The sequence below is a fragment of the Thunnus maccoyii genome, chromosome 13, assembly GCF_910596095.1.
Source record: "Thunnus maccoyii chromosome 13, fThuMac1.1, whole genome shotgun sequence".
In the NCBI taxonomy this organism is placed as follows: Eukaryota; Metazoa; Chordata; class Actinopteri; order Scombriformes; family Scombridae; genus Thunnus; species Thunnus maccoyii.
In genome coordinates, this window is record NC_056545.1 from 24,120,157 (window position 1) to 24,146,944 (window position 26,788).

Sequence of the window (26,788 nt, forward strand, 5' to 3'; positions counted from 1 at the left end):
CCCTCAGTGACAGAGGTGACCGGCTCCACACTGCCTGCTGCCTTTACTTTTAATTTTCTGGGTGACACAGGAAACAAGTAGCGGCTGATTGTGTTTCATCATCACCGTAGGCATTTCATATCTTGGCAAATCACAAGGACCACATTAAGATTTTACTCGCATTCTAATATAGAAAGACAATTTTGGAAGGAGAGCGCTGGTACAATATACCTTCCCTAAGTGCCCTTAATTGGCTGCCTGGCAAAATGTCTCTCTTTATCATTGCATTTCTGCACTTCATCTCCTTTCTCTTGCCCTAGCCAATTACTCTCTCTGCTACTTTTTCTAATGTCCACATTTTCCCCCCTTGTCCTGTGATAAAAGCGATGCTATCTGGCTGCTGGTGTTGTCCTGCATCTCAATGCAATCCTCCCATGAAAAGAATAGAAAGGACATAGCTTTTCATCAATAGGTCTCACTCTCTTTCTCTCTCTCTCTCTCACTCTTTTGTGTCTCTCACAGGCTTACACAGTCATCACAAAAATACTGCCACAATAGTGTTCTTTTTTCTGTTGTTGTCCTTTAAGTAATCACAAGCACATATATAAACTATGTTCATTAAAGGCTCCTATACATTGTGTGACTTTGTGCCTGTCCAAGATGAAAGTTGATATTTGTTAGAGAAAGGTGTGGTCCTAGATCTCACTGTGAGACACATCTACCAACATTCATTTAGAGCTTTGATGACCAAAGACACACAGTGTCAGAAATCTAAGACCAAATTCTCACAATGTGTCTGCTGCTTAAACTCGTCTAAAAAGTCTAAAAAACCATCCAATCAGAATAAGGCATGACAGCGTTATGGCCAAAGCAAGATTTTGTTAAATGAATTAGAGCAGAGCAGATGAATGACTGCTTGCATATATTTTTTACTTTTTACATTATTCTTTACATTATAGCTATTCACTGGCAATCTGTCCATTTTTTGGTGTGTGGTAGAACTGCAACGATTTGTCGATTAATCGACTAGTTGATCGACAGAAAATTAATCAGCACTTATTTTGATAAACTATTTATTGTTTAGGTAATTTTTGCAGCAAAAATGCTAAATTTTTGAGGGTTTCAGGTTCTCAAATGGGTTGGAAAGGTTGGTCAGTCAATCATTTAAAGTAAAATGCATCTAAGTGCACCATACATCAGATCTGTGTGGAGTGATGGAGACTGTAATGTTCAAATTTCATATTTCCATCATTTTTTCTATATTGTTTGAATTGCATATTTTTGCACCCTCTTCTTGAGCAATAGTTTCATGGCCCCTGGTTGGAGCACCACCAGCTGTTTATGTAGTTGACCTAACTCCTAATACTGTACTCACATAACAGCAGTGGGTGGAATCGAATTTTCTTTTGGCGATTTTCTAGAAATTCATTTAAAATTTGTGCTACACTTGGATGGAAACCTAGCTGTTTTCCAACCAGACACTCAAAAAATCTGTATAAACACCTGCATGAAGGCACCAAATATTTACAATAACAGGCATTGGCCATGTCTAAATCTTGATTGGCACAAAAAGAGCTTCTCAAAAAACGTGTCTGTCAAGAGTAATGTCAGTCTCCTTCAACACAAGCCATTCTCTCTCTCTCTCTATCTCTCTCTCTCTCTCGCTCTCTTTCTCTCTCTTTTTCTCTTTCTCTCTTTCCCTCTCTCTCTCCGCGTGTCTATGAGTTTTCCAGAGCACATAGATTATAAAATGGGGCAGGAATGAGCCAAGTTCTATTTTTGCATCAGGATAAGCCATTTCCTGTTGTCACGTACAGGTATAGAGGCTAAGATTTATGTCTGAGACAAGGCAGCATTGGACTTCTTCTGCTTGTTAGAGCCTGGCCAACAACCTGACCACTATGTGTGCACACGCGATTCAAGGGAAAACTGAGTTATTCAAGAGAATAATAACCATCAGTGAGCAGCAGACGAGGCAGTATATATAAGAAGATGAGAAAATAGCTGTAAGGAAGCGACTAGTCACTCTGTCAGTCGCTTCGGCTTCTCCAAGAGTGACAGTGATGAGCTTATTTATCATAAATGAAAACATTCCTTGTCTGTGTCACACTTGTTCTTGGTATGCTTTTAAAATGTGAAAGCAAACATGAGCATGCTCTTAGAGCACAAAGCTATGTATAAAGGGCCATGCATGCCACCTGCACTCCCTCCTACACCAGCAAATGAGTATGTTAGACACACTATAGAGAATAATATGGGGTCATAAAATCAAACATGCATGATATAATACAAGAAGACAGCTGTTTTGTTGTACAACACCTATATCATCTCATTCCTGTAACCTTGTGTGCGTGCATTTGTGTGTGTGTGTGTGTGTGTGTGTGTGTGTGTGTGTGTGTGTGTGTGTGTGTGTGTGTGTGTGTGTGTGTGTGTGTGTGTGTGTGTGTGTGTGTGTGTGAGAGACACAGAGAGGAAATTCTCTGAAAGAGGTCAGTGTGGGCTGCAGTGCAGCTATTGACTGGTGCTGAGGAAATCCCTTCTTCTCTCTGTTCATAGAGGCGAAGCACCAAAGTCTAATGCATGCTAATCAGGGGCTCAGAAGATAATAGGAGATGGCGTATTTGCCATAATTCAAGATTTAACTCTCAGATGTACAGATGATGCTCTCCCCTTTACATCTCATGTGCATAAAACCACTCTTGCATTCACTGCTTTTGCACGTAATATTTCTCACATTCACCGCTGAAACCAACACATGTATTACCACTAAAAATAAATATTTATAACACATTTATAGTTGGCTCTCACATCAGTGACATTTATTTTTATTTCCAGTAAACTTTGCAATAACGTCCTCTTTGATATTTTATTTATGTCCTACAAATGTGTTTGAGTGATCCCATATATAATGTATAATATATATCCAGCTTATAGGTATTCTGGCCCTAAAGACTGTCAAGTCAGTGGTGACATGGGCTCTTTTGAGAAGTAAAGACACACAATTAACTTTATTAATATTGTACATTTTATACAGAGATGGATAGATAACAACAAAAGCCACAGAAAGGTGTAAATAGTCCGAAATAATTTCCCTTTAATAGCAATGTACAGTATTTACATGGTTTAGTGATTTGACACGGATCATGTGAAAGCAGCGTTATGAACACTGTGCAGGGTGCTAATCAAATTTCCCACACTGAAAGATTCACTAGCTGCTTTAAGATGGGCTTCAATGCCTCCTTGATAAAAAGAAAAAAAAAAAAAGGTTTACATGTTATGTTATTTTTTTTGTCAATTTTCATGCTAAAGAAATGTTACAAGCATGCTAAACAGACTGTGCACCCTTGAATCTGTCCCAAGCGCTGTCCAAGGTGCTGATACTCAGGAACTACCCCTGTCTAGGCAGTGCCAGATCACAGCCTATCTCTCAGTTTTAAATTGTAGATTTTCTGTAGTAGTAAGTTTAAATCCAATGTACAACTTATAATGAATGAATCCCTCACAGCTAATTGGTTGTTCTTTTACAACAACTGATATTGTAGAGCTTACTGTATGAACGGCTTTGCAGCATTGACTAGAGTTCCCCATCTCTGTTTTCACCCTCCTGCCACTGCTTCACATATTTCTGTTCCCTACCTTTGTAATATGATCTCCTAGATTGGAAAGTCACCTGGAACTTCTTACATGCATGTGAAAATAAATTGAATCTCATGCATTTCATCCATTTCAGTTAATTACTAACTGCAGTAACTGTCAGTATGACAACATGCTTGCAAGCATGCAGTCTTGATTGGTCTAAAAGAACACGGCACCACCTTGGTGACAGCATTTGAAATATGCATAAAAAGTGAACTATGAAAAGCTGGGGCTGTAAACTGTGCAAAAGTACAAATGTAAAAAACAAAAAACACACACAAAAAACATCATAATTAAGCCATAATTAAGCCTCATACCTCTGTGGGACCTCTCACTCCCACCTGCCCTTAAGCCAAAATCTGTTTACAGTCCCTGCACTCAAGAGACCTCAGATTCTCCAACAGTCCCCGACATCTTAATGTTTTACACCCACTCAATCTCCATTCCTCACTCCCTGTTTTTTCAATTCAAAGAATCATGCAGGGAGTCTAACAGGTTGTCACCATATCTTTAACTCCCCACCTCTGTGTGTCTCACCTAACACTCTCAAACACTTGTACACACACACACACACACACACGCTCTCTCTCTCACACACACACAATACTATTAACTATCCTTACTGTCCCTACTATCTATAATTAACCATGGCACTGCCAATGCTCCAGCAACTACTTTCTTGTTTTCTGCTTTCCTTTATAGGTTTGATAATGTGGAAAAATTTACTTTATCATGCTTACACAGGTGCACATACATAATTTGTGATGTTTGTGAAGTCTTTACGCTGTAGTCAGATCCATATTATCCATATTATCCCAAAAGAATGACACTACACTTAAGTCCAACCAACAGACAGCTGAACCTCTAAATCCAAAATGACAGTAGCTGGTAAAGCCCCCCCTTGATGTTTACTTAGTGAATTCCATATCAGTGACATGGACAGCTAACAGCTTCTCTACAGCACTCTATACTGTAGATGTCAGGACCATACACAGCAAGAAGATGTAGCTTATATCCCAAACTGATCACTTACATTACAAGCCAAAACCAGAGCAATAATATTTGGGTTTTCACTGACTGATGTATAGAGCATACTTACAGAGGTATAGAGGTATCCATCACTATTCATGGCAAGGTACAACCCTGTCTTTGCCCCCTGGATCGCCACAATTCGCAGTCCCACAGGAATTAAGTTGAACTGTGCTAAATTGGGGAATAAAGAGTGAAAGTACAACAGAGAGATAGAGATAGAGAGAGAGAGAGAGAGAGAGAGAGAATTAGAGAAGATTTTGAATTCAAACCATATAGTACATATAGTATAGTATATAGTTTTCCTCTATCTTCATTGTAGCAGGCTGAATGGCTGCAGTGTTACTGCCGCATGCTACATCTCTCTTAAGCCCAAATGCTGTGACCTCTCAGTGTTTATGTTGCGGTAAACACAACACCATGTCACCTTCACTATGCTTTACACTGCCTCTAAACCTGGATAATAATGGAGATGCTTTGCTGTACCAAATGGAACTTGGAGCAAACACAGTTAAAAAAGACAGTGAAATTGGTAGATGCAGTATCTAGGCTGGTCTCTGAACCTGTTTACAATAAAAGACTCAGCTCATCAATAAATTATTTAGGTGGCTGAACAAATAAAGATTTTGAAAAAATATGCTGCATTCAAACTACAATGAGAAAAAATGGCCTGTGTCTGAGTCTGGAAGGTCAAATAGGCAAATACAAAGAAATAATACTAGGAAGAGAACACTGCACACTTTCTGGTCTAAAAACCAAATTTAATTTGCTAAAGGTCAGGATGAATATTCACATCATCTCAACAGTGGCAATGTGTCACTTGGAGGCACATTAAACTCAGGCAGCAGCCTTGCTTTTAGAGGTTTATATTATTCTCATGCTCATCTGGAGAAACATGCAAAGACTTTATGCTATAGGGTAGTATGCACAGAACATCATGTTGTATTGGCACTGGAATTAGATGTTAAAAATTCAAGCTGCAAACACTGAGTTGCAGCTCCAATCAGTATCTGGGATTCTTAACAGCATTTCTGCATATGAGCAAGGACAAATTAAATTGCCAAAGTTTGACAGGCAGTCTGACACGATGTTCCTTCCTGTTGAAAGACAAAAATAACAGCTCAAACTGGAACAAATTTGCTGGCAAAATCCTAACTTTTGGCTTGACCCTTCAGCCACAGGCACAGTGTGACACATATTGTGGTTCTGTTAAGCTCAGTGTGTGCAGTGCAGCATTAACATAGTTAAAGGTGGAAATGTGACTTCCAGGGAGGGTGATGTGTGGTATAAGCTGTTCCTTACTTTTGTTACATGATGGAGAAAACTGCACTGTGTTACAGTGTACATGGATTTAGTACAGCCTGGCTTATACCAATTTCCTGTAACGGGTGTTTGAGACTAGGCTGTGAAAAATATGATTAAAATTACACAACACACTCACAAAAGGAGCTGCTTTCATCCCTTGTGCTGTCCATGGTGCCGTCAGGCTGCATCTGCAGGTAATAACCATGTTGGCTGTACAGCCGGGTAACAATGCCTTTCAGCTGTGGCTCTGCAAAGGAACACAGGAAAACAACATCATATTGGACAGGTGCCTCTCTAATTAAATATACAGGAGTTTAAAGACACTAACCACATATGAGTTTTACTGTGTTGCAATATTTAAAGTTTGAACGGTTTCAATTATTTAAGTGGAATTATTTGTGTTTGTGTTTGTCTTTTTAGTCACGCTAGTAGCAATCTGTTGTTGGTTGGTTGGTTGGTTGATCCAGCATTTTGGTCCAGACCGAAATATCTCAGTAACTGTTGGATGGATTGCCTTGAAATATTATATAGTCATTCATGGTCTCCAGAGTATGAAAACTTCAGGCTTTGGTGATCCCCTTTGGTCAAAATTTTCACTTATCCAGTGAAATATCTAGTGAAACATCTACTTGATAGATTGGCATGACGTTTTGTACAGACATTCATGGTTCCCAGAGTTACCCTAATGACACTGATGATCTGCTGATTTTCTAGGCCCATTATCAGGTCAGAATTGTACATTTTTCAATACTTTAGTTTATGACCAAATACCTGCAAAACTATTGAGATTAGCATCATTCCCTACTGTACTTTTTACGGTTAATTACCAAATTTGAACACGTTAAACTAAGATGGCGACAGTGGTAAACATTATAGCGTCCAGAAACATCAACATGTTAGCTTTGTCATTGTGAGCATGTTAGCATGTGGACATTAGTATTTAGCTCAAAGCAACACTGTGTGTACATACACCCTTAAAGAGCTGTTAGCATGGCTGTACTCCATCATACCATTATGCAGCATCAAACTGATCGAGAAACATTACATATAAAACATGTGAAGTCATACAGTGTCAGTGTAAGGTATGGTTATATGTAATACGCAGGTTCTCCTCCTTCATTTCCAGTATACAATGGATAAAATAACAGAGGACAAACTGCCTCAAAAATGATTTTCTCTTATTTCTCTTATAAAAAATCTAAGTCATGTGAAAAGCTTATAGGGCATCAGTGAAATGCTGAAGGGATTGTCACCAGGAGGGAATATGCAAGAACAAATGATGATTGAACTCTTTAAAGTGTCCTGACATCATTACCATCATAGAGCAACACTTATCCAACCTTAAAACACTTAATATTACCAGAAAAGAAAATAATACAGCCATTTAAGTGGTATATTTCTTGTTATAGAGGAGTAATTAACAATTTCTTCATCAATTAATGAATTGCCCAAGGTACAGTTTTGGACTAATTCACCTAACACTGGGAATATATAACACATCCGAATCTGAAATTCTGTAGCAGCTAATAATTCAACTAAGTAATGAATAAAATGCACATATGACACATCAGTCCTCTGACTTGCCACCACCGGTATTTTTAGCAAGAGCTGGGGTCATCGGTGGATGAAGTCAAGTGAGTGAGTTAGCCTTTCTCCCGCTAAATAAAAGATATATAATCAGGAGGCTTGGTGGTGGAGGAGAGGAAGGAGTGCGAATAGAGTGGTTGAATGTTTAATGAGCGGAGTCCCTGCAGCCTACTTTGCGTTCATTTAAGAAACAGACAGAATCTTTGCAGCAGTTCTCAGACATCACCAGTGCCCCCTTCAAGTACACGAAGCACTCTCTGTGTTGTGCAAGTCTAAGTCGTCTCCTGAGCTCAGCACCTCGCCCACCTCAACCCGGCTACCTCAACAGCAAGGAGAACCCTGACTCCTGTCTGGTCAGGCCCAGCCAACTGACCAGTCTCCTCCAATGCAGCTTTAATGAGGGAAATAAAACATGGATGAAGGAGCAGTTTATGACAGAGCCTCTGGAGGACTGCGGGCCATCTGGGAGTTCCCCCCTCTGCTAAACTCCGCCCATGCCCTCTCACACAATCCCCAGGGAAGAACCTAGGGCACTGCGCAATCTGCCTGTCTTCTTCGGACTAGCGCAAGGAACGAAGAGAATGGCAGAGGAAGCAGGGATGAGATCTGTGGGACTATTTCCCAAAGGAAGTGTGCCAGGGTTGAGGCATGAGTGAAATCATGACCTACTCCCATTGTTACATGCATGCATCTGCAGCACTCCCCATCCTCTCTCTTTCAAAGCTGCTTGTCAAAACATTTCAGCGTCTCTGCTCCCTCACTTTCTTTCTCCCCTTTTCCATTTCATATCCTTTGAGTTATGTACCGCTTTCATCCCACCTAATAACATCATACATCACCCAATCAGAGCAGAGGAGCCGTTCATTACTTGTCCCCACAGATGCAATGAGAGAGAGAGAGAGAGAGAAAGAAAGAGAGAGAAGTGAGCAGAGGGACAGCCGTGGAACAGAGTGAATGAGATGACACTGTCATTTCATTAAGAGTGACGGCTGTATGCGCTCCAGAAAAAGCACATTTAGGCAGAAATTCAATAGACAGCTCATGCAATATGGCTGCAATCAAAACTCCCATGCTAGGTGTCAGGGGCACTAAAACTAATGTTTTACTTACTAGCAAAGCTGACTCTAACTTCAACATCCTCATCCCAACACCAACACACAATAAATTCTGATCCACTATATGAAAAGTATGCTCCCAGCTAGAACATTATGATTGTGTTTTACTGCAGCTGTATTAGAGATGACATAAATGATAAAGCAAAAAAAGAGCTCCTGTGGATTCTTGCCATCCTATTACCGTGCAAATATTACAACTTTAAACTATTCACGCCTAAAGTCATATTTTTTGAACTACTGTGTTCTAGATGTTAGTGTGCCTTCACTATATTATTCTGGACATATAGGAAGTGCATGCAGTCATGTTTTGTTACTGAGACTTTAGTGAGAAAACAGAGGTTGTGTGTCAGTAAGTGTTAGCCTATAAATTACTGCAAACTCATCTCAAAGCCTCTGCTGTGTGGTTGGTTTAATTAGAACAAGTCAAGTCTTAATTTTGGTTTAGGGAGTCGGGTCCATTGGATCTTGATTGTATCTGAAAAACTGAAATATTTCAATTTCTAAAGCTCTTTTTTGGCTGTAATAGTTCTGTGCAGCAACAAGGCTTTTAACAACATGTAAATTAACAAAACTGTGCATAATAACAACACCGACTCGACTCAGTGTCATCAAATAGCAGAGATGCACTATATCCTCATGCGTATTCTGCCAACTGCTCCCCTCTCACTGTCTTGACAGCATCTGTGTCTGCATAATGGGCACACACACACACATGCATACACGCACACACACACACACACACACACACAGGCACACACTTTGTTTTCTGCCATTGTTGTTAATGTTGCAGTATATTGGCATTAGGAGGGAATACATCAAGGCTCCAACAAACATGTCACATTGTCGCCTGAGTATAGCACGCCCCTTTCATCAAAATAGAAAGTAAAATGGAGTACATCACACAGAACACAAACACACATCCACCAAGGTCGGATTTGACTCTTGATGGAGGTAAAGGTAGGAAAAAACATCTGTTCAATAAGACCCAGTATTGAAGATCTAGGCCTATGTGTACTGGTATATTCTTTCTACTTTCAGGCTAAATTTTTTGTTGGATAAATGTAAAATCATTAATAATGTTTTTCACTTACATGCAATATGTTTTATATGGATTCTTCAGTAGTGAGGGCCTTTAGATGTCGTTTGACTTGGAACACAGCTTTTTCTTACCTTTCAATCTGTGGTAGGCAATAAATAAAAGGGGCACTCGAACAGTTAAGTATGACACCCGCCTAAAGTTGGGGGACCTGGATGACAAATTCTGAAAAAAAAAAAAAAGCTTAATATCGAAACTCGAAAGCACCTTTCATTAGACCTCCCTTGCCTCCTAAATGCCCACTTCTTTCAAACCCCAAACTTCGAGGTTGTAACGCACACTTTCAGGATCAAAATGATCTCACTGACTTTGTCCTATTATTTCAAAACATTGGCAGGTTGGATCACGGTGATCCTGATATGACCAGATAGGGATTTCCAAATCTTGAGTCCCAGCCCCTGGATCAGAACAGAAAAAGAAAACATGACGGAGCACTTCACGAAAGGAGCAAGTGGTAGCACAGCTTTTGCGTTAAAATGTTAGTATATTTTTGTCTAGTATTTAGCATTTGTAAGACTCTACGAATGGCAACCAACAGTCAACCAACATATCATGCTAGCCAGCTACTTAAATTGTCACCTACTTAACATTAGGGTGTAACGATCACTAATTAAGCTTAGTTCATGCTAACAGGAGCTAACTTGGCTCCATTGACTTCTGTGTTAAGAAGCTGGCGGGCTAGCGAGCTAGCTGGCTTTGTTGACATACGTGGTGGTCTATGGTTCAATTTTTGAAAGGAAATTAATTGGACTTACATCATACATTGACTCTTGAAACAAAGACCAACCCACACACAGTCACAGTGTTCGAATCTGCGATTTAGCTGCATTGAAGCTAGTGTTAACTAGCTAGCTAACATTATTATGTGCCTGCTGACACAGCAGACTTTCTTTAAGTAGGCTACATGGGTACAGACTGCTACAATACTTTGGAAACATGACGCTACATAGTGCAAATTATGCAGTTCATTCAGAAGTGCACTAGTTTGGCGGTTGAGTTTCGGTAGGCTACAGTTTTGTCATTGATGATATTATGCTTTTGCATACATAAAATTCTATTTCAGTGGCTACTGTGGTTTACTGACAATGTCATGAAGACAACCTAACCTCATACCCTCTCACCTTCTACTGCCAGGGAACATTCACTCCCATGGTCCCCACTCAGCAATGCCACTGCTAATAAGGACAACCATAGAACACAAACTATCAATGTGGTCTTCATGCAACGGCACTCTCCTTGTTTGTGCAATGTTGCGTAGCACAATACAAGCACAGATTACGTAGCATGCTTGCATGCTCCACACGGAGATAGTTCAAGCAGGCAAATCTACGCTTGAGTACACCATCGAGGCACTCGATTGACCTCTTGTTGTACCATGGACATTGTTGTAGCCCTGCCGTGAGTCACAAGTTATGGTAGCAAAAAGGGTCATCAGCCAGGGTAGAAGGGGGTAACTGCTGCTGCAGAGGAGGATGCCATCTGGAGCAGTCTGCTGGAAATTGTGGTACAGATTCTTTTCCTTCAAAATACAGCATTATGTACACACCCAGGCCATCACACAACATAGTTGGTGATTATAAGGTCAGCATTTCCTACAAGCTGTACATTTATACTGTGGCAGCCCATTCTATTCACAAACTCTCATTCTCTTTCATGAGGTGACTGTATATGCATATGTGCAATCAGTCACGCCAGTGGTGTTGAGTGATGAGAAAAATTTCCTCTTTGCCTGGGTTATTTCGTGATCTACTTCCTCTATGTCTTCGTCTTCTACTCCTTTAACACTCTCTCCTGAGTTTTGCTCAGTGCATCCAACCCCCGTTCAGAACATGGTGGTTTATGTTGATAATTTTCATTTTTGTGCTGGTTTATAGTTTTAACCATGAGTGAGGTGGCTGTTTGGCTGTGTTTTTGAGTTCCTGTCCCCTGTGTTGCATGTCAGTAAAGGGTTGACATTGCTGAGAGCTGCTTCCTGTCTCTCATTCTTCGCTGCTCGCCACAGTATATTCGCTTGTGGTAGTCATCATGGCAGTTCCTATCAACGAACCACATGTAACGTAATGATGTCATCAACTTGCATTATGAGCCTACAATGTGATATGAAAGACAGAAGCCTTAGCTTTTAGTTTCAAAATGAATGAATGCTCTAGCTATTATGGTATTTATTTTAGATCAATTTAAACAGGATTATGCAAACAACGACCTCCCGCAGCCAGTTTGAGGCTGCCTGCGGGAGGTCCATTTTCATATAGTCAAACAATAAAAAGCACAATTAAAGCCTTGTTTGGACCCCACATTCCTGTTGTCCCTGCTAGCCTACTTTGTGACCACAAACAAAAACATATGTTGGATGTTTTGGCACAAATAAGTTAGTTGTCTGTATTTGTTACACTTATATTTACAGCAGTTTTCCAGGTGTTTTCAGGAAGAAGTGTGGCCTAACCATATTTTGCAATGCTTTACATTTCTTCAGTTACTTGGTTTTATTAAAACTAAAACACTTTCACATTTGAAGGGCATATTCAATTTAGAGTTTAAATGTAATGAACATCTTGGGTGACAATATCTGTTAGAAGTGAAGCCTAGGCTGTTTGTCAATCTATGTCAAATTCCACCTTAGAGGTGGAATCCAAATGATCCTGAATTTTAACATCAAGTTGATCAAGATCTCTTCCTTAAATTTTTAAATACTCAAATGCAGCAGTTTGTCCGGATTAAAGGTAGGATTGGATTACCAAATCTGATTCCAAATCTTCAGGATCAGAAATCTTTGGATCTGCTTTGTAATACCCAATTTCCAGATCAGATCAGAATTTAATCCAATCCAACCAATATAATCCTGTGAGATCATTTTGAAATACCGGCCCCAGGGGATTTATTTTTCAAACTTTGGAACGCTTCCATTAGAGCCACAGAAGACCGAACACAACTGTTTTCACAGGATGAGTGGTACTGCTTGTGACAAGACAACTGAACTTCTGGTGTAAAATCAGTGGAGTGCCCCTTTAACTTAAAGGAATAGTTTGACATTTTGGGATATAGTCATATTCACTTTCTGACAGAGAGTTGGAAGAGAAGCTTGATACCACTCTCATATCTGTCCATTAAATATAAGGCTACAGCCAGCAGCTGGTTAGGTTAGCCAGAAACAGAGGGGAAACAGACATTTTTTATTTTTATAGCTCGGATTTTGTACAGAAAAAACAAATGAGAGATAATATGTTAATTAATCAGCTTTGCATGTGCTGATGGGCAGATTTTGTTACCATTGGACAGCTGTTTCCAGTCTTTATGCTAAGCTAGGATAACCAGCTGCTCATGGTTGCTTCATATTTACCGTACAGACATTAGAGAGTTAAATGTACTTCCCAAAATGTCGAACTACTCCTTTAATGCTTTGTGTCCAAGCCACGGTTGAGTGAGCACATGTTACTGGGCAAGCAAACTTATTTTTTTTTACCCATATAAGCCCTGGAGAAGTACACTGATAGACAGTGACACACTGTGACAGCAGTCTACCTCTGGTTGGATTAGCAAAACACACAGAGTTGTTTACATGTGCAAAAAGCCTGTGTTTGTGTCATGAGGATGCGTAGCATGCACATGTAGCCTCTACTGCTCCACAGGGGTAAACAGAAAAGATGGTAACTCGGAAAGCTACTGACTCAAAGGTCGTGTTTAGTGATTTTGGGTATGTTGGGGCATGCTTGTACTCAAACAATGAGAGCTTATTTTATGTGGCACGGGGCCCAAAAGCAGCTATAGTTTTATCAGAGCATAACCCAAATAAATCTAGCAGTGGAAAGCAGTGTATGCCTTTTATATTACTGTAAATGCTTAACAATTTAGAAGAGCCCTGGTGATTTGCCATCAACATCTATGTGACACAACAATGTGACAATGGAGTCCCCCTGAGGGATTGAGTATGAAGCCGTGATCCAAGACGGCCTGTATAACAGATTCACAGTGAGAGTGACACCGTCCACATGAGATGCTTGAAGGCACAATACATATCATCATATTCATACCAGCAGTCCAATGCATTTCATTTGAATAAATGAGCATGCCCTCAAATGTTTTGGAATGAAAGTGAAAAGGGAGAAAAAGCATTCTCCGAGGATTCATGACCTAAAAAGGGAGCAGGTTGTCATTGAAATTAAACTTGCTGTTTTCCAGGTAGAGCGTGGGATGTTTAACTTTAACTCAGATGAACAGGCTCAGGTTCCACTGGGGGAAAAGTTTTATATTCTGCTCAGGTTTTTCATAATCAACCATGACCACGCAGTAAACGAATAAAAAAAAATCTTCCTCTCTTGAACCAATAGAGACTACTCATAATTATGATTAATCCCACCATACGTGTCCTATCTGGTGTGAGTCAGTTGTGGAGATAATGGTGCATCCCTCTCTTGTATTTAAAAGACCAGCAGGGACTGCACATCTACATCTGCCTCACAGAGCTTTCGCTAAATACGCCAGAATCACAACATGCAGCCTCGACCGTCCCGGGTATTTCCCATGGAGAGGAGGTGTGCGACTACATTCATCACTCCTGGGACACGTGTGGGCTTGAGTGACAGAAAACATTTGCTGATCCAGGTCAGTGGAGTGTGGGTCAAAGAGAGCTCCCTTGTCTGTTTATGTACATCAGCGGCACAGGTGTTGTCAGTGCACCCGACATGTCGACTCATCAGCAGGCCCATTTCCAAGTGACCTCTCCACACGTGAGCAGAAATATGACTTGCAGTTGATAAGTGGGAAAGAAAGTGTGTAGGGTGGGCGCCTGAAGGGAGGAAGTCAAAATTTATTTTATCTGCCAATGAAAATTGACACAAAAAAAAGGTGTAGTAGCATGAGAGGCTATATTCATGAGAGCATTTTCTTTATTAAATTGGGTTTACCTCTAATCCTAGCAGTAACCGCTGTATGGTCTACACAGGGATGCCCCTCATCAATTTACATTCAGCACTGATAATCATTTTGAAAACCACCTGGGGGGGGGGGGGGGGGGGGGGGGGGGGGGGGGGGGGGAGGAGGAGCCTAGTCCTAACAGCACAACCATTCACACAGCAATTATGTTTGTGTCTGTATAAATGAGTTCAATGCACATAAGAACCCAAGGTAATCACTTCATGCATCACCACTGCCATCAAGGACACTTATAGCCTTCGCTGCAGTGTAATTGCTCTGAAAAATAAGCAGCGGTTGAGGTTTATCGCTAATCAGGGGTAGTGTATGGCTCAGTGTTGGTTATCATTACACTAATGTATTTATCTGGCTTGATTTGAGCTCAGTATGTTGCTGGCTGGTATCCCTCCAGCAGAGCTCCTCTTGATAAGGATGGAGGTAATTACTGGGGGCCTGCATGAATGAGCAGCCAAGGGCATTTCTTCTTCTGCTCTGACCGAACCAAACAACAGGGGTTTTCCTCGGCTTATATTTTCAGGACTCCCTGACTCTCCCCTCCCTTCTCATCATGCTTTCTTTCACTTCCAGCAGCTCTCTCTTACCTCTCCCCTCACACCCTCCGCATGCATACACGCGTGCGTTCGCATGCACACAGTATGCGCATTTGTGCTGCGTATGTGCAAGAGAGAGCGAATCTCTCTCTCGTGTAGTGTTTGATTCTGCTTCTAATAAAAGGAGAACATGGTTTCTCCTTTTTTTTTTTTCCTCCCTTTTCTAAAGTGGGCCATGAGCTCTACAGCGCTGCTAGTAATTATCAACCTTGTGGGAAGATAGAGGGGGAGAGATGGAGAGGAGCAAGGGAAGAATAGAGTCATGAAAGCCAGTTAACAACATGGAGGCAAGACTGAAGAATGTTTGTCCAGAAATAAGAGGAGGAAGGGATAGCAAGAACACGGACACGAGGAAGAGAAAAGGGCAATGATGGAACGATAGAGAGACACAAAGATACAGAGTGTGACAAGCGTGAGAGGGAGGGAGAGGAGATAGGGGAAGACAGGTTAAAAAAAGGATGTTGTAGGGGGAGGAAAAAGAGGGATAGCAGGAAGAGGGCGAGGTTAAAGAAGGAATAGGAATGAATGAGGTGTATCACATCACCTGCAACTCCCAACAATGGCCTCTTCATTTAAATTCAAGGCTTCATAAATCATTTCGTGCGACAATGGCTGCAGTTAACGCGAGTGAGACAGAGTTATTGCCGCTTATTAATGGTGCTGACAAGAGCATGTCAAACACGAGCAGAAGCAAATAGGACTCACACTACTTCCCCTGACACACACATTCAATATTCACATGTGTGCTTCATTAGCGTTATGACGGGCACATATCAGTGACAGTTAACAACATGCTCAGCACCGGGGACTCGGACTGATGTGGTGCAGCACACAGCTTTATCAGTAACGTTATAGCTCCAAATTTTCTCCGTTCAGGTTAAAATCTACTTGACTATGCTTTCACATGGGCCGCATAGGGGGAAAAAAAACCAAAAACCAAACCACAAGAGGAAGACCACTGAACCAAACAGCTACCAAACATATCTCACCTATCCTTTTTCCCTGTGGACCCTCAAGCAAGGACACAAATAGACACTTTAATATATGCAGAACAAACAAACACAAATATTCCTCTGCACTCCCACATGGGTCCGGACCTCTGTCAGATCCTGTGATGATCACACGAGTAAACAAACAACTTAGCTGAACAGCACTCTGACGGACAACAAAGGATTCCGAATTTGAACTCCGATTGATTCGCCTTTCGAAACATTGAAGCACACACTTACACGGTGCTCTGTTCCCACAACGAATAAAAAAAAAAAAACTGTCAGTAGAGGCGCTTTAGAGCGGCTTGGCACGGGGGTGAGAGGAGGGAATCCATTGTAGATTTCAGCCAAACATCGTCTGAGATTAAGTGTAGCTGACACAGTTTCAATATGCACACAGCTTCATTTGAATAGCAGCGTACAGACACAGATATGCAAAGATTTATGCTTGAACAAATGTGAGCATGCATGCCAGTGAGGAAAGCACAAACCATTTCAACACTGTCATGAGTGTAATAATTAGATTTTCATAGTATCTTCTTAAATATACATGTGTATAGTGTCTGTAGATGTGCACACACAGACTAATTCCTGTCACCCAAGCGCACAAAATAGTCGTGTTGACGCAGTTTCTATCAGAGTCAGTTCTCTTGCAGGACATCTCCCATTCATGTCCCTCCTTCCTCTCACACTTTCCCTCTCCTTGTTTTCTCATCATTACCTCTATAGATGTCCTCCATCCTCACTGTCTTTCTCTTGTTAGAGGTAAATTCAATCTGTCCTTGTCAGGTTTAATCAAAGCACCCACAGATTCAATTTAGCAGGTATGTGTGGGAGGTTAAGGTGGCGCCTTCAGGACGATAGGAAACAAAAGGGTGTTCATTGTAAAACACATCGCTCAGCCGCCTCACTTTGAATAAGACTTAAGGCCATTGTCAACAGCCTCTCCACAGCTGAATATCTTCTCTCCTGTTCACAAGCCAACTCTAAATACTGACTGCAATAACACTCGCAGAAAAAGATCCTGATCCCTTCGTGTCCATTGACTTTTTTGCAACTCAGACACATAAAGTTAGATAAACCTTCAAAATGAAAATAAATACATAAATAAATCCCTTAATCTCTTTATATAAGAAACCCTTAAAGATTAGAGCCCGCAACATTGTTGTTTCATTGTGGTTTAATCTGATGTGTGCGTCTTGGATAAAGTTTAAGGGATGAACCAGATCACCTACCCTTGCGCATGGACAGCTGCATCCCTGTCCTCATCATTTGACACCATTTGGTTCTAGACATTTTAGATCCCTCTGATGAAGCAAGGGTTGTCCAAAGCTGAAAATCCCCAGAAATTGGTGGGATGACCTCAAAAGCAGTCAACCACTAATCTTTTTTTGTCTTATCTAGAGGCAGAGAAACAGAAAGCTGCTGTTGTTTGGAAATCGCTCAAATTTATAGGGCTGGATAGCATTTGAAACCTTTCAATACTAATGCCGCTATGAAATGAATCAAATATATCCTTTTTTCAATACCTGTCTCTGAGAGGGGGGTTATGTTTAGGCACTCGAAACGCTAGTTGAAGATTATGGAAAGATTGTGATCTTGTTTATCGCCTTAAAGCACAAAACATGACATGTTTAATTCATTAACATTTAACCAAATCCTTGTTCTTTCCCTAACCTACAGCAAAGTGCTTTTGTTGCCTAAACACAACAACATATGGGAGTCAAGATGTGAACTCTGATCTCTGGTGTCCGAGTCCTTCACTACCCCGACAACATCCCTACATACGGTACAAAAATGTAGCACTTCCTGCTCTCGACACAACATAGCCATTGAACATAATCCAGGCAGTAATTACGTTTCCTTCAATAAATACCTGGCAAATCTAATTAGCAGTACATAAACAGGAAACAGGTTGTTTATTCAAGCATCTGCAGTCACTGATGTGACCACCCTCAACTTTAACCAAATAAAACACCAGCAACATTCATTAGTTGAAATGCTCAGCTGTACATAAAAGACAACAAACCTTCTAGACAGACTATTAAACAAGAGGAGAACTTCATGTCTGAAGGAGGCTGTTTTGCAGTGACAGTTAATATCTAGCCCCATGGTTTCCCATCTCATCTTCTTCTCCACATGCTGCCTCTATGACAGGCTGATTCACAGCTCTTTGCAGTTCCGCCCACCTTCCCTTTAATCTCCACCGCTATCTCTCCCCACTTCTCATCCTGTATGTTTGATTACCTCTTTATCTATGTCCACCCCCAACATTGCCATCCACCTCCACCTTTTGACACAGTTTTCTCTCACATCAGTCACATCTTCACTTTTCTCTTTTGGCTTCTGTTTACCTTCGCAGACGCGCCCTCCCTCCCTCTCTGTCTCTTTCTCTTTCCCTCTGTCTCTCTCTCTGACCCCTGTCACAGTCAGTAAAGTTCTGATGAGAAGCTACCTAACACTGCATTGTCTGATCAGGTGTTGTTGAGTAAGCGAGTTTGCAGGCCCTGATCTCTTGGGGTCAGCTTAATGCTATCCTCTGCTGGATCTCTCCTTGTAACCCGGTCTGCTGCTCGCCAGCCGGGGCCTACATTTGTGCTCCAACTGTCGACTGGCTTTCTCGGTTGCTTACTCCGACAACATACTACAGTGCACCTCCATGCCAAACAGCCCACTCAATGGTACAAGATGTCTAGGTCTGCACTATATTTGCATGCATTACTTTCTAACGACTCTGCTAATAGTGTTGCTATTTTTAACGCATATATTTGTACTTTTGTGGTATTACCATTGTAAAGTCTAGTGGCATTTCTCTTCTGCTTATGTGTACATAATTGTTAAAGTAATTCCTTCAGATTAGTCTGATATTAGATTTCTGCATTGTGGTTGTCTGTTTTTTCAGTTCCTTTCACACTTATGTGTTGCGAAGATTATGTGCTCATTTGATCTAACGTAGAGAAAGGTACCAAAGGTGATACACAGGGGCAGGCAGTTCGATATCCCTCCCTTTTCAAGTCAGATTCCACCTTGAACAATCTAAAAGGGTGAATATTGATTAATCGCTATACATTAATGAGCCGAATTGATCTGAAAAGAGGGCAGCAGTGCAGATCACTGACAGTGTGAGACTTTTTTCATTGGTCAGGCCAGCACTTGAAAGGGTCTCTTGCACAGTAAGGGACTTTTTGCAGGACACCTCGAGGAAGGTGATGAAAAGCGGGGAGGCAGGCAAAATCAGGCAGATGCTGGGGTTTGGCATGGTTCTCATCCAGTGTGAGATTTGTGCCAGGCACATGTATAAGCAACAGGGTTTAAGTCAGTCCCTATCATTTCAGTAGCCCATTGCTTTATGGCAGTAGTAAATATAGCTTGTGTGTGCTGGTGTGATGCTAATATGACAGCTGAGAAAAACTCTCCTCTTGAAAATACAGCTGGTAAAGAATCTACAGAGCCCAGTGATGGCTGTGTCAAGAAAATGTATTTCTCTACAACAAGGTATTAACTTGTACAAGTGACAAAGTGACAAACTATTATTTGCATATGTTGCAAAAGATATGCACTTGTGTTGCATAAATGTGGAAGCTTAATCTCTATCTTTAAGCCTTTTTCCATGGAACTTTTTTAAGTACATATGTATATGTATATATGTATATATATATATATATATATATATATATATATATATATATATGTATATGTGTGTGTGTGTGTGTGTGTATCTATGAGTACCAGTCAAAAGTTTGGACACACCTTCCTTGAATGGGAAAGTGTGTGCCAACTTTTGACTGGTACTGTATATATTGTTAAAGTGCCAAAGTCTTGAACATTTCAATACTGTATAAAGGTCACTATCTTAAATGAAGCAGATTTGACATTGAGACAGCAATGTCAGTCAGTCAGTCAGTCACTCAGTGTACCACTTTGATTCAGATTCAATTATTGGAAGGCTTAAGATGAAATTTTGGACATTCATGGTCTGTGACTCCGTTGATCCCTTACCTTTTTCTCAAGAGCCATCACAAATTTTCAATTTGTCTAATACTTTGGTTCATGACCAAATACCTGCAAAGTGAATTACATTGCCATCAACCTCAGCTGTACTTTGTGTTTAGTACTAATTATCAAATGTCAGCATGCACACATGCTAAACTAAGATGATGAACATGATAAATATTATACCAGCAACATGTTAGCATCATCATTGTGAGCATGTTATAGTGAAAAGTAGTAGCGTGCACAGCTCCAAAATCTTGAGCGCGGTATCGGGTGCACAATTGTGCGTGAGGATCAAAACAAACAGAACACTGGCATTCACAGATCAATAGTGTTCTTATCCACTGTAGGCGAAAACAAGCGCGTTTCAGCTAGAAGCCATCATCAGTGACAATAATCAGGCTGACGATGATCTTTGAGTGCCATTGAACATGTTGCCATGTTAGCTTCAGCATTTAGCACAGCCTGACAGAGCAAATAGCATGGCTGTAGACTCTAGATTCATAAACAAGAGCATAAAAATGCAATTCATTGAGACACATAGGCTCTTTGAGCAAATAAAGAACCACAAGAACGTACTTTTCATGCCTCTCTTCTTTCACCACACAGGCACACACGGGTGCATGCACACAACCACAAGCACAACATAAAACATTCACAAACAAGAGAACCCAAATATATCTCTATCATTACAAACCCCAAAACAGCCAATGGGGTATCTCAGAACAAACCAAGACGCTGGTATTATTCTCATGCAATAATAATAATAACTGTTACTGTAAGCAAAGAGCTTTTGTCATTCATGTCCACAACCAAGCCCATTGCCACTGCAACACCAGACGAACATCTGGTATTATTCATCTGGTATTATTATGTAAACAACTTACAGTCAGTTTCATAAAACAGGGATTGTCCAGGTCACACAGAACAGATGCAAAATAATGGCACTAATACACTTTCTCTAAGAAATAAAGCTGTAATATTACAGTATGTTATTATTCTTACATCACATCTACTAAGTCTGAAAATTGGGGCGTTCTGTTAGTAACACAGTCTGTATCACTGAAAGGGCTGGATGGATGGCCAGAGAAAATAACCAGTTTGTTGGTCACTGGTGCAAAGCTATTCCCCTTTAATGACAGAAGTACTTCAACATATTGAGCCCTTTAAATGAAAGTCTTTTCTTTTACCTAATAATACAACAAATGCCACCAAACAAGCTGTCAAGACTTACTGTAAACACTCATCCCCAGACACATTAAAGATGATCAGGCTTTGAAATTTTAAGCTCTCTGCTGTATATACAATAAATACTGTATAGTATCATATCTACAGTACGTCAGTCTTTTGGCCATGGGGTGGACTTCAACATTTTTTTTAATTATAATGCTGTTTGAAGCATAGCAGACATATGTGAACAGAGTGGTGCAGAATGAAATGAAAGTCCTCATCAAGCAAAAAGCACTGCTCATCGCTCATCATTCTCATCCTCAATATGCTTAGATACAGTTTTAGCTCCGGGGGGGTAAAAAACACTCTAAATTCACTGTTTCTTCCCCAATCAGCCACAAAGGTATGTGGCCTCTTTATGAGGGATGTTTGTTCAGCGACATTTCTGTATTATGCATAATTAAACTTAAGCATACTACACTTACTAATTGTGCATGAATAAGGCAAAACATTTCTCAGTCATGAATTAAATAATTCAGCAGTCTACCAGTCACACCAAAGGAGAAAAGAATACTCCAAAAAATAATGAATAAATTACATTATTCTCTTTCCTAAATTAATGCAATAGTACATTTAAAAAGAGCAATTATGGGAAAAATATACAGGGTTTTATATGTGAAGAAATTAAACAAAAAAAGCCCAATTTTCATTAAATGTTGAATTGCTTGTTTTCTAACTCAAACATAGCAAGATATTGTGTAATTTATTAATGGTGATGTAACAACACAACACAGCACCTGTAAAAACGACATCAAGGAGATTGTATAATTTTAAATAGACTTATTTGCGTTGTAGCGCATTTTTCTTCTCCATTGACAAGTTGCACGTTGGTAAGAGAGAGGGTGATGTTGGCACCACATCACATAATTCTCCATTCAGAGCCTCAGTGTTGAAGCTCTGTTTTCAAAGAGACAGTACATCAGAGAACCTGACAGAGAAACTCAGCACAGGGATTTTTTTTTTCTTTTTTTTTTTTTTACCCAGATTTGCTTGTGTTGCAGGTGTGGATGTCAAGAGAGCATCACTGTAAGATTTAACATCAACTCTGAAATGTTTACAGACATGAAGCTGAAGACACACAACCAGAATTTGCTTTTTTGAAATCGTGATCAAAATGATCACTTTTTCAATCACAAATCATCAAATGGTTATTTCAATATAGTCACAAATATGAACACACAGTACTTAAACTAGTATTTGATCAATTCAAACAGCATCCACTTAGTTATCTTTTTAACAACCATGTGTTTGTCCTTCCAACTTTATTATTTAACTGAGTTTCTCAATTTCTAAATCAAAATCTCAATCAACCAATCAACCTTTCCTTTCCTCGAGTGTGTTGGTGTGTATGTGTCACTCACATGTGAATGCTGCATAAATTCAATCAATACATTCAAAACAGAAATCCCAACTTCTACTCAAGTCACATTAAGGGAGATCTGTCATCTGTGAACAATACTTTAACATGTCAAGTTTGTTAAGTAATAATTGTTTCACTGCATTACACGACTCCGTTGTGCAACTGAATGCGATATGTACAAGGTAAACTGAAACTGTGTGATTAAATTGCAAATTAAGCTGCATTGGGAAAAAAAAAAATTGCACATTGAACTCCACAATCTGCAGATTAGCTAGCTGTCATACTGAAGGGCTCCTTGTCCCTGATGGGAAAGTATATTGATACAATGTTGATCGGCCCTGTTGTTTGCGCAGGATATAAAAGAGAACTAAATACATTGGAAAATAGCACTCTGGCAGTTTTTTGATGATCTAAATAAACCTGTGGGACCCTTTTCCAAATTGATCTAATTAGGGTAATTGTCTTTACACTGAAATAAAATGTAAACTGAAATTTGAAAATTTGACATTATGACAACAAATAGAATAATTACATTTTATAATACAGATGAATTTTATATTTAATTGCAAAGGTAAAACTCATTTGCTAAATTTTCAGTTATTCCACAAAACATGTACTCGTTCCGCTTTTATTTATGGCAAAATATCCCAACATACGAGCGAGAAAAGGAACAAGCCGAGAAAGATGAAAACGATAGCAGTGACTCACCCGGTCTTTTGTCGTTTCGACCTTTTCGACCCCCACATAGTCGTACTTTGGAGATCAGTACTAGGATCTGTTTCTGGCACAAGGACTTGTTGCTCTTAGGACAGGGCTTGCGCTTGTTGGCTACCGGTCGGTTGGCTTGGTCGTCCTTGACCGCCCGTTTCTGTCTAATGAGAGAGCTGGCGAGAGCTGCCATCTTCCCCCCCTCTCACCTTTGGGAGGGGGGTGTCTTCCTTCCCAGTACCCCTTTTGCTGGTTTGGCTTTTGCTTTTCTCAAAAACTAGAGTAGGACGGACGTTTTAGAGAAGCCCCCACAGGGGAGATCTGGCTTCTAAGTGGGTTAACAGGGAAGAGTTTAGTTTGAGGGTTCCCTTGGAGAGGGAAGAACTGGGAGAGATGCAAGTTCACCTGCAGTCCAATGTAAAGTCTCCACTCTGACAAAAAAATAAAAATCTGACACTAACAGAGCACACAAAAAAGTGCCACAGTCACATTCTCAGTTTTAAAAATAACAAAAACACCAAGGTTAGACTGACTTTAAAAGGTGAAGGAAGAGACATATTTCTACCCCTCTTCCCCACTCATCTTTCACATCAAAACGTCTCTCAATAGCCAAGTTCAAAATGTTATATTGCAAAATAACTAACCTACTTTGAATAGACAATACCAAAAAGAGAAGTAGCTCAAATTATTTTACATATAAAAACACTTTTACTGAAGAAAAGTGGAATCATTTTGAATGCTAGGAAGCTCTTAAAAACGCAAGAAAGATCAAACTGTTTGTCACCATTTGTGTAGTCCACGGAGGTCCAACTTTGCCTCCCATTTAAATGTGGCAGCATGGAATAATGAGCTGAGAGTCCAAGCGGTAATCCAGCCGACTTAAATCCAGAGGTAGAACAGCAGGCGGGACGTTGATGGTCTTTGTGGGAATGAAGCCGGGAACAGAGCTGAGACATGGACACAGACAGACAGAGATTCCTCTTCTGCCTCCGATGGCATGCTCTTTTCCCACAGTCCTCACTGAACCCCCCCTCCCTCCTCCTCCTCCTCCTCCTCCTCCTCCTCTTCCTCCTCCTCCTCCTCTTCTTCCTCCTCCTCCTCCTCCTCCTCCCATCCAAAGTCAGCGAGTGGTTGTGAGAGTATGTGTGTGTGAATTCCAGCAGCCACCATCAGTAGAGGTGACATTCATGAGAGAGAGAGAGAGAGAGAGAGAGGGAGAGAGAGGGAGGGAGAGAGAGCAAAAAAGAGCGAGGGAGACGGGGTGGAGGGAGGGAGGGAGAAGCTGTGATGTGTGAGAATGAGCTTTACTGGGAAAAGGAGGAAAATGTGGAAGGGAGACGGGAAACAACCACTTCACAAAATCACTGCTCACAGAGGCTACAATTTGTTATTTCACAGCAATGTCCCCCCCCCCCCCCCCCCAAAAAAAAAATCCTCACTCATTTTGAGTGCCTTACTAAAACAGAGAGACAGTGGCAGAGAGATAGAGAGGGAGAAAGAGAGAGTGCTTGAGGTGCAGATTGTGACAGTTCTCTGTCTCTTCTGGAGGAACAGCATCACCATGTGCTACCTTCCTGTCACACGCAGCCACACATCCACACACACACACACACACACACACACACACACACAGAGCACATCAGCATATTTCGTAGTGGAGTCTTCCCTGCTGTATAATTGTGCGTCTCTAGTCAGTATTCCTCTTCATCTTCCCGCTTGACATCCGCTCACACAGTAGTAACCCCTCACAGGCTTCTCCACATCATCGTCGGTCTCTCTGTGATTTGTTTCCTTGAGCTCTACATCTGAAATGGAGGCAAAAAAAAAAAAATAAAGGGACTTTGTTCCCCTGAAACTGACATTTAGTGTCTGACATAGCTGACTGCTGGCTTACGCTAACCCTGACAGAAACAGGAGCTTGGACAGATTGAGTTAGACAGCTAACCCTGCCAAAATACACACACACAAAGGCACACACACATGCACACACTCAGTCATATCACCCTTGCTCTCCCTCAGACCCCCCCCCCCACCTCCCCGCCTCCCCTCCCCACCTGAAAAATACCCACAAAAAAAAAGAACAAACATTCATTTATTGCAGATTGTGTTCATGGGCAGCTACCTCATTTGTTCTGATTCCATTTAGATACGAATTCAGGGGCTGACATTAGACATTTCTCCAATAATTTAGGACAAAACAAACTTCCGCAAGTATCGGCAGAGAGCACAAATCATGAAATAGTGGGTGCTGGTAAATGTGCCCTGCAGTCTAGCATTTCTCATCTTGTTGAGTTGCAGCAAAAACAAGGTTTATGCTCACCATTTTCATTCTGCAAAAAAAGACAAGCTGATTGAAGACAAACAGTATGTTTGAAGTAATAATAGGAATATTATTTCTATATAATAATATTGTAGATTTTAGTGGTATGGTCATGTATAAATGGTTAGATTTCTGCATGAAATACGTCCACCCTCATTGTAAATAAGTGCATACATTAACTTGATAAATCAAGAAAAATTCACTGTCAAAAATATCAGTATTGTCTACCTTGAATCTTTACAACTGAATATAAAAACACTAGAGGAAATCGCTGGTCCGCAGACTCGAACCCAATAAATCAACTTATCTGAGGGCCAATCAATCCCATTTTATTTGTCGTGGCACCTCTTTTACAAGCCAATTGCCGGGGAAACCAGCAGCGGAAGCAACTTGAAAATGCAAGGTCGATTCAAATCGTTTCTAACAATGCCGAGCAAGGTCACTGTCTGTCAGGACTTGATTGACAGGTGACAGGGGATGTTTGGTCTCGATGGAGGGACGAGGGCTCTGGCGGGGGCGGAGGACAGGGAAACATGATTGAGATAATGCAGTTTGTATTGACAAGAAAACAGAAAAGATATTTTTCTCCTTTTCTAATGGTTCTGGTCGCCTGCGTTCTCCACCATCTAGAGCCGTGGACTCGTCTTCTTACTCTGGGTTAAGAATCAATCTCCTAATGGACATCACATTACACACATTGCCAAATGTTGTTCTCTTTTTTGCTTTCTCCAATCACAAGTACATGCCAAGCTATACCAAAAAAAAAAAAAGCTAAGTGAGGATACTTCAGACATTAGACATTCTCAAAGTTAAGAAATGTTTCCATCATTCTAGTGATATTTCATGCCAAAAACTAAGTGGACTCATTATGACTAAAACCACTTTTCATCTCTTTTGTAAGAGCTATCACCCGTATGCACAC

At 40.7% G+C, this 26,788-nt stretch overlaps 2 protein-coding genes across 2 annotated transcripts in view; one reads left to right on the forward strand and one right to left on the reverse strand.

Moving 5' to 3' along the window:
* The window catches only part of fgf11b (fibroblast growth factor 11b), a 29,120-nt gene extending 5,218 nt beyond the window's left edge, over positions 1–23,902 (reverse strand). Inside the window, exons 1-3 of the mRNA XM_042430811.1 lie at positions 23,547–23,902; positions 6,086–6,196; positions 4,715–4,818 (exon numbers count right to left, since the gene is read on the reverse strand). Coding sequence (XP_042286745.1) covers positions 4,715–4,818; positions 6,086–6,196; positions 23,547–23,739 — 408 coding nt within the window. The 5' untranslated portion in view covers positions 23,740–23,902. The remainder of the gene's footprint in view (positions 1–4,714; positions 4,819–6,085; positions 6,197–23,546) is intronic.
* nlgn2b (neuroligin 2b) overlaps positions 1–26,788 on the forward strand; it is a 125,333-nt gene that overhangs the window by 12,767 nt on the left and 85,778 nt on the right. The window contains exon 2 of the mRNA XM_042430809.1: positions 10,085–10,225. The gene's annotated coding sequence lies outside the window, so the exon portion shown is untranslated. The remainder of the gene's footprint in view (positions 1–10,084; positions 10,226–26,788) is intronic.